Source organism: Parambassis ranga, chromosome 16 (assembly GCF_900634625.1).
Source record: "Parambassis ranga chromosome 16, fParRan2.1, whole genome shotgun sequence".
Lineage (NCBI taxonomy): Eukaryota > Metazoa > Chordata > Actinopteri > Ambassidae > Parambassis > Parambassis ranga.
In genome coordinates, this window is record NC_041036.1 from 13,573,025 (window position 1) to 13,586,059 (window position 13,035).

Here is a 13,035-nt window from a genome sequence, read left to right on the forward strand (position 1 = left end):
GGATGAAAGCGAGTACAAGGAGGAGGATTATGATGACTGCAGCGCCGCATATGATCACCAGCATCCACACACTCAGAATGGGCTCTGTACAAAACACACAGGCACACAGTCATCAAACAGTATACAGTACAGAGAACACATAAAACCAAGCATAAAACTCTGTGGCCACAAGGTCATGCTCATGTCATCTTTCCTGCTCTCCTCTCACTTCCTGTGCTCACCGATCTTCAGCATGATCGTAGCTGACGTCAGAGGTATGTTGTTCTGCCACAGCTCACACCTCCACCTTCCTTTGTCATCTGTGCCCACTTCCGGGATGGTGAGATGAGTGGAGTGATGGTCAGAGATCCGGAGGGATGATTTTTCAGGTGGGATCCATTTCAGCTGCACACCAGCGGGCAGCAGGTCACCTGTGCTGCAGGACAGGTTGACCTTCTGGCCAACAATTAACTGTGTTCCTGGATAAGAGGAGACTGAAGACGAAAAGGCAGAGAGAAAGAACAAAGAAATAATCCTTATCTGCATCTGCCAACAGAATGTGGTTTTACATGTATTTCTTTCAAGTATAAGAGGAAAAATACAGGAATCAAAACTGCACTTCACGACTGTGATCAGATCCAAAGACTTTTAACAAGGCTCTGAATGAGAAGCGGCTCATTAAAACATCCTGCACTATAACTTTCAATGTATATTTATGTGTATTTGTCGGCTGATTCTTGAATATATGTTCCATCTATTATTCCTATTTGGCAATTACACAGGCAATTACAGACAAGTCATCGTATGCCAGTAGGTTAGAGATGACAATAACGGCACAATATACCAGATCAAGAGTCAGAGAGGTGACAAAGAAACTATAAAAATCAGGAAGAAGCCAAGAAACTGGACAGATAAAATGAGGACAAGTTAGACAGATGACCTGAGACGTTAGTGCAGAACAGAGCAGACTTACTTTGCAACACCTCGACCTGCACAGTGGTGCTCACAGTCACATCATTGTTAAATATCATGGAGCATGTGTAGTTCCCCCGGTCTGCTTCTTTCCACTGCTTTTTGGTTAAAGACAGGTTTCCTTTTGTGGTGTCGCTTGCAGGATGCAGTCCGTTGTCATTAACTGGCCTCAAGGTGATTGGATCCTCCAGAGAGAGGTTGAAGAGCACCTCTTGACTACCGTGAGAAGATATTTTTGGAGTGAAGTGCCACTGAACATACTTGATGCCCTTTTCTTTGAGATGTTTCCAGGAGAGGTGAGAAGCAAGGGAGCAGGGGACAGTGAGGGGCAAGTTTACAGAGGTATACTGGTGAGTAGGAGCAGGGGAGAGGCCTAAAAGAGAGGAAAACGTGACAAGTCATATCTTTAAGATGACAATACACTACTATGAAACACATGCACGTATAAAGCAACTCACCGACAACCACGACAGAGACTGAAATATTTCGTATATTTTTCAAAACACAGGTCCACTGGCCATTGTCTTCACTTGTGGCTCTAATGCTGAGTGGGTTAGTCCTCTGCTCTTCTCGGGGAGTTAGCCAATATATGTAAGGTTTCATGTCAGCTGCCACATTACACCCCAGAGTCAGAGAGTCTCCAGACATCAGAAGAGAATCAGGTGTCTTGGTCACTAACACAAAAATGTAACAAGGTAAAAAAGTGAAAAGAGGTGACAGACAGATGTCTACTTCAGAGTAAAAAATAAAATAACTTTGTTTTGTGCTACCATGACTTATGAGTTTGCCAAAAGGGTGTAAAGCCTGATAAGTTAAACCTCGAGTGCCCGAGTTAAGCAAGAGACAATGTGCAAAAATGCACACTAGCTCTGAACAAAATTTAAAATATACAATTACTTTAAATAAAAATGCACTGCTGGGACACTAAACTGATCGTGTCACCTCACACTTACCACTGACTTGTAAGAGTTTGTAGGTTTTACTGGAGATAAGGCGACCATTTCCGCTTTTTTCTTCATAGATAAAGGTCCCAAATTGTTGGATGTTGTCAATGACCAATGCGTTGCCAATCAAGGAGAAGTTATCTGCAAAGCAAAGATTGTTATTGTTTAAAGTACATTCATGTGTGGATCTGTTTGATCAGTTAATGGTGAAATAAACCAAATAATTTCTGTTCACCTTTATTGGGCGATCTTCCACCAAAGGGATTGATCCAGGCAATGTGTTGGCTCTTGTCATTAAAATACCAGTCAACATAATGGTAAGAAGATGCTGGACCGTTAAGGGTGACACTCTCTCCTGCCTTAACATACACCACCTGCTCTGTTCCTGAAAGAATACAGAGGATGTAAAAAACCAAACTGTCAGATCATCATTTGTCATCAGCTGTCAGTATCCTCTTACCAGTTGCTGACATGAGCACAGAGATGAAAACGAGGGCAGATTGGATTAACTTGTTCATCATGGTCGCGTGTCTGAAAAACACAAGGGGGGAAAAAAACAAATGATTTACTGTGAGCATGTTCACTGATTTAAAACAAAGCTGCTATAGTGAAGAGAAAGGAAGGCCAAACCACAACTCAGCATCTTCACAAAGTTTTGGTGGAAAAATGTGTGAAATTTCAGCAATGATTGTTGTTGTAGGATAATGTAGAATACAAACAATCTGCATCACTGTAGGATTCACACTGCTGTTTCTGCAGAATAGAAGCCTGTACAGTGGAAAATCTAGTGGGCCGAGTGTGGAACCCTGTGGAACACCATCAGCAATTAATGGCAGTTTTTGTGACGTTTTCAGTTGTTTTTTTGACATTTTTTACAGCATAATTTGTCAGTTTGCACTTTTAATCCAATTTGAATACCTGTAATATCACAATATGATGTTTATAAATGAAAATAAACATATACATAGGAAAAAGTTTTGAACACCTAATTTAGGAAACATAGAAAAGAAACTGGTTTAGAAGATTTGACTTTAAACCTTTTTTTGTGTTCACATGAAACTTTGCTGCAAAGTGAGATCATTCAGCAGGAAGCATTGAGGGGTTTGTGGTGGTCTCAGATTTAGAGAGATTTGCGAAGATAAAAGAGTTCAGAGAGCTGAGAGTAGGCGTCCTGTGGTGGGCTTTGGATGAAAAGAGGCAGACAACTGTTAGAGGGAAGAGACACAGAGCGTACGCTGGGTTGTGGTGGGACTTGATTTAGTTAAGGTGCAGATTCTTATCCCAGTCATCCCCTCTCCTCCTCCTCCCCCTCTGCCTCTCACACCCCCTCTCTTCCTCCCCTGTTCCACGAAACACGGATCTCTCCACGCTTTAAAGGAGACCACAGCAGCAGCAGCACACCTAGACTGTGGTTTAAGTAGACGATTCTCTCCGTTTCGCTGCCTTATCTCTGTTTCTCTCCTCTGTACTTAAACACTTGTGAACAAAACAGTTTTTTTTAAATTAAAGATTAACCTGCACACCTGTCTTGTATAACTAATTTAAAGAGAAAATTGTTTATTTATTTAGTTATTCACTTCATTCGTGTATTTTTAATGTAATAACACAAATCCATGATTTTTATATTTAACCGACCACTTCCTGCCTGCACTTTTATAGCTGATATATTAAATTAAACCCATAAGATCACAACCTGTCAAAAACAGATCAATAAAAACTTGATATACATAACAATATGCATTCCACTGAGCACAAGAGAGAATGATTAGAGATGCGTTGACCGCTGGTGCATGTTTGTTCTGTGTTTGATCAGGATTTCATTAAAGTCCAGAATATTAATATTTAAGCATAAATATATCTAAGCATTAATTTCTAGGCATTTAAAAAAGGCATAAAAAGGAGAATATAAGTACTTCTGTGCTTCAAAAATATCTAAGCGCGCTCATAACTCTGTCACAGGTCAGGAGCACACTGTCCCTGGCTCGGGTGTGGTCGGGCATCTTCGCTGCATCTCTGCACCAGCTAAAAAATATATATTTTAAAAACATTGTAAATTGTCCGTAAATCGCATACAATAACAATATACAACAAATGTATTGTGATTGTGATGCGTTGCAGGATTCATCTTTATGTCGTCCTTTTTGTGGTTATGCCAGGATAATGGAACATAAAAATTGTGCTTATTACTTTAAAAAAAAATAACCAGGCCTAAAACCATTTTTATTTAATTACAAATGTTTTGTTTGTATCAGTTCAAATAATGTAAAACATGGGTCATTCTGAATAGTGTAAGTAGTTATAGAAATGGGAATGAGGAGAGTTAACGTATCCATTGTCTGAGCAGATCGTTCAGCTTAATGTTTTAAGTTTATAGAACTTGTTTTGCAAGTTTAGTTATTTAGACAACAATCGTCAATATTGTTACTTATAATTCAAACAGGAATTAATTCTTTTATAGAGGATGTGAAAATTAATGATGTAATATATTGAGGTCACAGTTGTAAAGAACATATATATATATATATATATATATATATATATATATATATATATATATATATATATATATATATATATATATATATATATATATATATATATATATATATATATATATATATATATATAGCCTACTTGGTGGAGTCTTAATGAAATAGCAGAGCCAACCTGTGGAGCTGTAACCCTGAAACCAAGATGATGATGTCTGTCAGTCAGGATGAGGCTCCAGCTGCAAACACAGCACAGATGAGGGGAGGGGAGGACCATGGTCAAACACAGCAGAGGATGGCAGGATTACATGTACGTTCACAGGATTTTTTTTTTAAATAAAAAGCAGAACTGAATCTGGTGTTTTTTAAAAAATATTGCTTAGTTTACAAAGAACAAGTTACTTACTTTCGATTACTGATCGAAAGTAAGTAACTTCTTGTTCTTTGTTCTTTAGAATATACATGCCCAGTGTCTGCTTTTACAATAGGCTAATATAAATGTGATGTAGATTTTTGTAAACTGTATGTGCTTGTCCAGTTTGTCCAGTTGGTCATCAGTCCAGACTGATACTACGTATCTACTACTGATACTAATGATATAGTTAACATATATGAAGCACGAAAGTAAATATGGTGTAAACGTGTTCTCTTGTTTCTTTCTTTTCATTTATGGAAGATCTTTATGGAAGAGTTGATTCTTCTCTTACATGATAATATGGATAAAACATTTGGGCGTCAGCAGGCCTGAGGTCATACAACTTTATGATTCAAAATCTTTACACGTGAAATAAATATAATGCAGATTGTATGATGTATGCAGACATTTACAGCAGTCTCAGACTGTAGCAGAACTACGTTTATATTGACTCTAAAAGTTCAAAATGACAGAACTTACAGCGGTTGTCGAGCGCTGAGTGTCCCCTCTGTGTTCAGTGATGTGCAGTTGGGCGGAAATGTTTTCTGTTTATCAGACGAGCCCTGTTTTTAAGTGTCGATGCACCTCCCTCAGCTTTGATTGGCCTGGAAAGAGACACAGAGCTGTTGATCAGAGGCAGAATGACAATAATGACCTTTGATTGGTTGTCACAGAGGACGAGGGGGCATCTTCTTTTAACTTTTCTTCTTTCTTTATTGTCTTACACCTTTTCATTAATGTAGGCAAAAATACCTGCTGCATTAAGACAATGTGGTAGTGTAATAACATTTTAAATACAAATGAAAACATTTTTTTTTCAGACTGGTTTAAATACAAGTTATTCTGAGCCGTGCAGGTATTTAGCAGAACTAAGACAGACGAACGGCATTATAACACTTGGGTCATGTAATGTAATGGTGCCGTCATTTAATTTTTAAAATAATATTATTTGTCACTGGCCAGTTTGTTATAACAAATAAATAATGAATAAGAGAGCGAGAGTCCTCACAGACACAAATGAATAAATAACAAAATAAATAAATAAATAAAAATGTTATCTGAGCCGCTGCCAAATAACACATCTTACCAAATCTGTGTGTCTCAGCAGACTCATCATCTATCCTTAGCACACGGGCAGCTTACGGCCTAATTTGTTATAATTTTTCCCCTGGTCATATAATTGTACAGATTTAAATATATAACTGGTCTGCATGACCCACAAGCTCAGACTTCACAAAGGCGGCGATAAATACAAAACTTATAAGGAGACATTTCAACAATATATATATATATATATAATGAAGCGCTCAATGTAAAGAGGGAGGATAGTTTGGGGGGAGCTACATTAATGAGAAGGAATCATGTCTTTAATATAATTTTTTTCAACATATTTTCTATGCTGAAGTGAAAAGTGAATCAACACTAGAATATCTCACATTTTCATGTGTCACTACGCACATGAACCCTGTCTTTATTGTCCATTTTCCCTTTTACATCTTAAACCATGTTCCAGAAAGCCATTCAATAGTATACCAAGGTAATGACTATAAAATTAAAGTTTGTAGATTTGATTTAATGAGTGTGTATCATCAGCAGAAGCAGTTAGGTAAGTAAGTAAGAAAGTAAAAAAAAAACAGACATACTTTGTCTTTGAATTGCCATCGAGCCGCTTCATAAGGTTAATAATCTGTATCTGATGTTGAAGCGCTTTGTTGAAAGCTACAGCATCACATAAAAAGTGAAGCAGTGTTGAGGCTTCATCGTTATGTTGGACATTTTAACACAGTATATATGAGTCCCTGGCAGTAAAAAGGATTTCACAGGATTCAAATAAAGATCTGATTTTGAACATTTGAATGTTTGTACATGCAGGTTTGTTAACAACACACCTGCAACACAGTCTGCTGGGTTTCTGCCTGAATATTAGTGCAGGTATAAAAAACAAACACAACTTTTGAATTTAACAAACAAATGAAGTTTTATGTTTATGATAACCAACATTTGTCCTTAAAATAAGACACAAAGCTTTGCGGGTAAATCTCGACAACTCCACCTTCATGGATTCAGGATTCTTTTGATACGCTTTGTAACAAAGTTCAGCTTTTAACTCATTAGATGGTCCACTTTCATTCAAACTTATGGTTCTCTGTTGTACTCATTTTTCTTCCAGGGATACATTGATATACATATATGTCAGTGGGCATAAACATCTTTACTCCTAACCTGGTGTAGAGCCTCCCCATTAGCACCGAACACAACATATATGAAGTCTGTGAATTTCAGCTACTTTTTACACACACACACACACACACGACTACATGGATTGTTGCCTTGTGAACTGATCTCCTTGAGGAGTGAGATACTTGATATTGCTTCACTTTGCAAACCAAATGTGAGCCATGGGAGTTTTCTGAAGAGTTAAAGCAGCACATGTGACAAAAACTCCCGAGGATCTGCTCACTACCACAGTAAGAACACACAAGCACTGACAGTGAAAATGTTTGAGTATGATTCTTCTTCTCACTTTGATGAAACAGTAGCTCGAACGCAGCATAATAAAACACCAGTTATTATTTCTCACGCATTAAAGAGGTGATCAGCCTGGACAGAGCTGAACCTAATGGCAGCTACAGGGATTATAGTTTGGGGACTGGTGCAGTAGAAGCACAGTGCAAAGGTGGTTTAGAGACATGAACCACAACAAGGACGAAACAAACATCTCGCACACGTCTCATGTGTCTCTCTGAGGTTTCTCTGCCTGTCTCTGTACCTCCTTCATGAAGGGCTCACACCTGCTTCTGTTCCCTCTGAGCTCTGAGAACTAAAACAAGCATTTTGTTCACCTTCATTTACTTCTCCTTAACACAGCTCGGGTTCGAACCATGTTTGTATGAGTTGTGATTTTGATGGAAAACACCTGAAAGTGAGGACTCCCTCATTAGTCACACACCTAACCCGAGCATAGGTACCACATCGTGTCATTACTGAAAGAGAAAAAGACAAAGTGTGGGCCACACACAAGAATAAAGGGTGATTCACTTTTTTCACATGCATCTCCTGCTTCCTCAGCCTCCATCCTCTCCTACAGAGGGTTTCCCTCAGCAATCGATCTCAGCTTTCTGTCTCTGACTCTTTTCTGTTCTTGTGTTTTTTTCAACATTGAATGAGTTTGATTTAAGCAGGTGGCTGTAAGCAAGAAGGAAGCCGCTGTGAGGAGGGGGAGAATTTGTACTGAGAGCGCTTGAGTGTCAAATAAAGAAAATGTCAGTGGAAAAGAGGCTGAGACTCAGAAACAAGTGACATTTTTGCTCAATGACTGAAAACACTGTCTGTTGCATCACGAGGGGAACTTCATTCAATCTTCTTTGAAACCTCAGACTTGTGAAAGAGTAGATGGGGACAGAAATCTCTCCCACTCAGCATCTGTATGTCTGCTATTTTGCTAAGAATCTCCTCTTTATCAGAGGGAAACATTGTGTGATCAATTAGAAGATAAGTGGTAGCATTAACTGTGCCGTGGACATGCCGTTTTTAACTTAAACTCATGAGCCATGCTTTGTTAGACCTTTGTGCTGAGGCTGATGAGTTCAGTGATGACGCTGTTTTGCCATGGAAAAAGCTGTCGTACAGTTCCACAGCGCCTACATACACAAGTGAGCGCAGCTTTTACTGTTTGTGCAGCTCAGTTTACGTTACTATATTCCTGTAAATAATCAAGATAACCAGACCAGTCATCATATTATAAAGCAAACAAAGTCAAAAACAGGCTGAGGCTGTGTCAATGGAAACAGAACGCTGTAGTCAGCTTCAGACTAAGACAACACTCCAGGACAAATCTTACTCAATATATGTTTTGTTTGTCTTATTAGTGCATTATTATACTCTGCTGCTCTTTGACAGTATAACACGACTTTAATGCTAAATGCAATCAAGCCTAAACCACATTCAGTCAGAAAATACTGTTCTAATTTGCGGCCACACTGTAGAGATAGCTTGATTACCATTTTGCTAATGTTTACCACTTTATTACTTTAGAGGCAACGTTAATCGCATTTATCACTGCATGAGACTGGAATTTTTAGGAGCCGGTCGCTGTACTCGTTCCCCTTATTTCACACAGAGCGTGCAGCGATGGCTCCCTAATGCCGTTCCAACGTTAAAGACAATGGAGGTCAAATTTCATGGAGCTTGCAATGTGCAAAAATTCAATCAAAAGTTTGACTGAAGCCAATTTAAAGCTTCAGCAGTTAGAGTTAGGCGAATCGAGCGGCAGTCTTTTCAGAGGGGAATTCCTCTTTTCGGTTCTTATAGATGGTTTTCATGGTGCCAAATGTGATTTTTTTTTAATGGCGAACATTCATTATGGCACAAAAGCAGGTCCACATTACACATAGAAATAAAGTACAGTATGATCATAAGAGATAGGTGTCTATGAGAACCTTCTCACTAATGAAGACCTGATAAAACCATGCATCAGACCTGACTATACAACGTCATACTTATAATAATAGAAATTATTGTGGATAAATACTAAACATGAGAAACTTTCTGATAATTATAGTGGTAACAATGGGATTAAGACAAATTATTAGACGGCTTCTCTCATCTATGAAACATACTGTGCTTCATTATAAGGAGGAAAAAACCTCCTAATTACATTTTTTTATTTAGATTTTGGGTAAGAAATGGGCTTTCATAAAAACACAATAGTGACAGACGCACATACAAATACACAAAGTTGCAGTGCATCAAATTTCACTGCTTAGTGTTTGGTGTGTGTGACACACACAGGTGCACACATCCACCACTATCTACCTCTAACATCCTCAGAGCAATTTATGTTTCATTTCCTGGTTCATTACCCTTAACCTACTGGTACATTTACAATACATGCTCAGCAGTGTAGCATTAAAGCAGCAACAGTGACACTGAGAAACAGCTGCTAAGCATCACTCATATGTTGATGTATGTATGCTGAAATCAAACTAGAATATGCATCATTTCAGTCTGAGGCTTCTCGACTGTGAGGAGCTGACACATAAATCCTGTGCAGAACTTCATAGTAAACAACCAAACAGATTCAGTTGGAAAACAGTTATTTAAAATGCATTAAACTCATAAGTGCGGCTCAGCGTGCACCTGCAGCACAGCTGAGTGTAAGCTGCCTCCTGCTGCTCCCAAAACAGCCACATGCTGATTGCCGCACCTCTTTCTGCTGCTGTTTGTCATTCAGCACAGTCTGGCACAAACGTGTGCTGCTATGTGCATCATTGCAAATGTGTGTTTACTGACGTCTGTGTTCACAATAACTCACTTATTGGAATGACAACCCAAGTGGAAATACAAGAGGGAGGGACATGCTTCATTTCTGTTTCATTTTGAATGTGTGTGTGTGTATGTGTATATGTGAGAGGTGAGTAATGCAGGTCTTTATGAAGCCATGAAAAGGGAATCCTGTTGTCTCATATGAACGCCCCCAGTGTTCAGACCATATATTTTCATAACAGAGTGAGGGAGACACAGCTCAGTAATCACCTACAGAGACAACAAAATACACATTAAGCCTCTAGATGTGATGACTTTCATTCTAACGCTTAGATTAATAATAAACCAATAACTGCTGCATTCTGTCGTATAATGTGAACAGTGAAGGAATCACGGACGATGATCCAAAACATACAGATGAGGCAAACAAGAGCTTTCACGGCCAAACATGGGAGCTGCATAGAGATTGTTGTCAGTCATCCAAACTCAGTCCTACTGAGCAGGCCGAAGACAAACAGGCCTCGAAACAAGCAAAGACGAGAAGCACAGCGCTGCCCGAGAAGAACAAACCACCTAACACATCAATACAGAGAAGACCATCCTCTAACACAATTGGACCATGGATTTATAACCATCTAAACACACGAACAAAATGACTATTTTTACAACTATCTCAAGAGAGGAATCACCTTGTTGCTTCAAATCCAGTGTGCTGAAGAATTACACGGCATCGCTGTCCCAAGAGACGCATTAAAATGTGCACACAATCCAAAACTAGTAACAGCTACATTTTGATTAAAGTGACTTTTTTTGGCTGTGTGTACCCAGGGTCAGAACCAAACAGAGTGAAGCCGGATTCAGTTATTCTGCCCCTCACCTGTGGAACAGCCTTCCTGAACACCTGAGGTCTGCTCAGTCACTTTATTTAAGTCAGGCCTGAAAACTCATTTGTTTACTGCAGCGTCCTGATAGCTTTTTGACTGCTTTCCTAACTGCACTCTTCTCATTTAATCATCCTGATTTTATTTGTTATGATTTTATTCTTTTTATGATTTTAATTTCCTTCTTAATTTAATGTTTTAAAATGTTTTTATTTTGTGATTTCATCCTATGTAAAGCACTCTGAATTGCCTTGTGTATGAATGGTGCTATATAAATAAAGCTTGCCTTGCCTTATATAGAGAAACACTGGTTAAAAGGGTCAGTTGTCTACAGTGGGTTTGCTGCCACTTTAAATCAGACATTTGTTTAACTTTGATCACTTTAACTCTCAGTTTTAAGCCCTGATACTGCAGGTCAAAGTCAAGAGAAGACAAACATCATCTCAAGTTCAAGTTTTACTTTTTATTACCCATCCTCCGTGTAAGCTGCTTACTGTAGTTTTATTGTAGTTTATCTGACAAGTGACCCTAGAACCATGCTGACATTTTAAGCGTTTTTCTAAATGTGTTCATTCACAGAGAAATGCTTGTGCATCTTTGTTGAATATTCAGAAATGCTGTGCGCTACATGCAGAATCTGGGCGAGCGTGTGTGTGTGTTCTGTGTTATATTCCTGTTAGCTGTAAGGCTGTTTTTAATGTTAACATTTTGTCCAAACACTCGACAGATACGATGAAGCTGTCAGCGCAATCTGCTGCAATCAAACCAAACAAAGGTTGTTTTGTGTTTGGTGTCGATGTGAGTTAACAAAACAAGCTGACAGATTGTTTGTCTCTTTCAATTTAAATACACACAGGACTCACAATGTATATATATATATATATATATATATATATATATATATATTTCAGTTAATACCTAGTGGTTTACAATTTAATGTGAGAAAACCTGTGACATAACAGAAGGCCTGATCTGTCTGAGTGGCTGTGATTGGTTTGGATGCCTTTTATATATTATTGATATGTTTTACAGGTTTCACTGCTGGGGGTCTGTATGCTACAAACCTGCCCCCCCCACACAGCATACCGGCCAAACCTCCACACCGTGCTGGATTCAATACATTTACTGTATCATCGCTTACTCTAAAATGCACATTGGGTGCTGCTTGCGTAACATTTGTGCGCCAATTTATCATCCTATTGATGCCACAATTGCAAAACTTATGCAACACGATGCTGCTGCTGTTGCATAAGTTTTGATCTTTACACATTAAGACATGAGAAGATTCTATTTCTGATTTGACATTTTAAAATCCTCCTCAGGGCTGTCATTAGGAAAAGCACATCACAGAGACGTATGAAGTCTGAAAGGCGTCCCACGGAGGGTCAAATCTACAGATCAAGACTGGTGCACTTAAGAATTATTTAAGCCTGGCGAGAAAAACAGCCCTAAATATTTTAGTGTTGCTGTATTTGATCTATTCTATGTGTTTCCTGTATATTTTTTTTTATCGGCAGTACATACACAGCACTGGTTTTAAACTACGGTACAGGATTTTCTTGTAATCATTTCAGATCATATGCATTGTGTGTGTGTGTTTTTTTTTTTTAGGCAAAACACAAACAACACCAGTGAGACCAGACCAAGGCCAAGATCAATCCATCAATATGCAGAGTTAAGACAGAGAATTTTAAAATGTGGCCTCGACTGAGTCGTGCCCCTGGGTGCCCCTTTCCTTGTGTCTATCAGAGCGAACCTCACACCACGTCTCTGACATCCGTCAGCATATACAGTAGTAATATCTCCGCTGTATATATAGTTAAATAAAACCCATTAAATCATTAAATCCCTATTACACAGCGTGTTTAGCAGTACTCACATATGATGTTCTCAGAGCAGCGATGAGTTCAGCTTTGACATTTGGTAGGTTGTGTGCTCTGCAGCTGTCTTTCATACACACACAGGAAGTCAGACATCACTATGATCCAATCCTCTGTGGTGTGCAGTAAATGGATTACATAGATTAGGATTACACATTCACACACAAAACCAGAAGAACTAAAATGGAAAAGTAAGATTTAAAAGATGGA

The 13,035-nt window shown here is 38.7% G+C and overlaps 1 protein-coding gene across 1 annotated transcript in view; it reads right to left on the reverse strand.

Moving 5' to 3' along the window:
* cd4-1 (CD4-1 molecule) overlaps positions 1–12,919 on the reverse strand; it is a 13,546-nt gene extending 627 nt beyond the window's left edge. Inside the window, exons 1-10 of the mRNA XM_028424461.1 lie at positions 12,825–12,919; positions 5,280–5,404; positions 4,563–4,623; positions 2,356–2,426; positions 2,131–2,280; positions 1,905–2,036; positions 1,410–1,625; positions 953–1,324; positions 222–473; positions 1–84 (exon numbers count right to left, since the gene is read on the reverse strand). The exon at positions 1–84 is cut by the window's left edge and continues 17 nt beyond it. Of these exons, the coding sequence (XP_028280262.1) occupies positions 1–84; positions 222–473; positions 953–1,324; positions 1,410–1,625; positions 1,905–2,036; positions 2,131–2,280; positions 2,356–2,416 (1,267 nt within the window). The 5' untranslated portion in view covers positions 2,417–2,426; positions 4,563–4,623; positions 5,280–5,404; positions 12,825–12,919. The remainder of the gene's footprint in view (positions 85–221; positions 474–952; positions 1,325–1,409; positions 1,626–1,904; positions 2,037–2,130; positions 2,281–2,355; positions 2,427–4,562; positions 4,624–5,279; positions 5,405–12,824) is intronic.
* Positions 12,920–13,035: the final 116 nt, after the last annotated feature.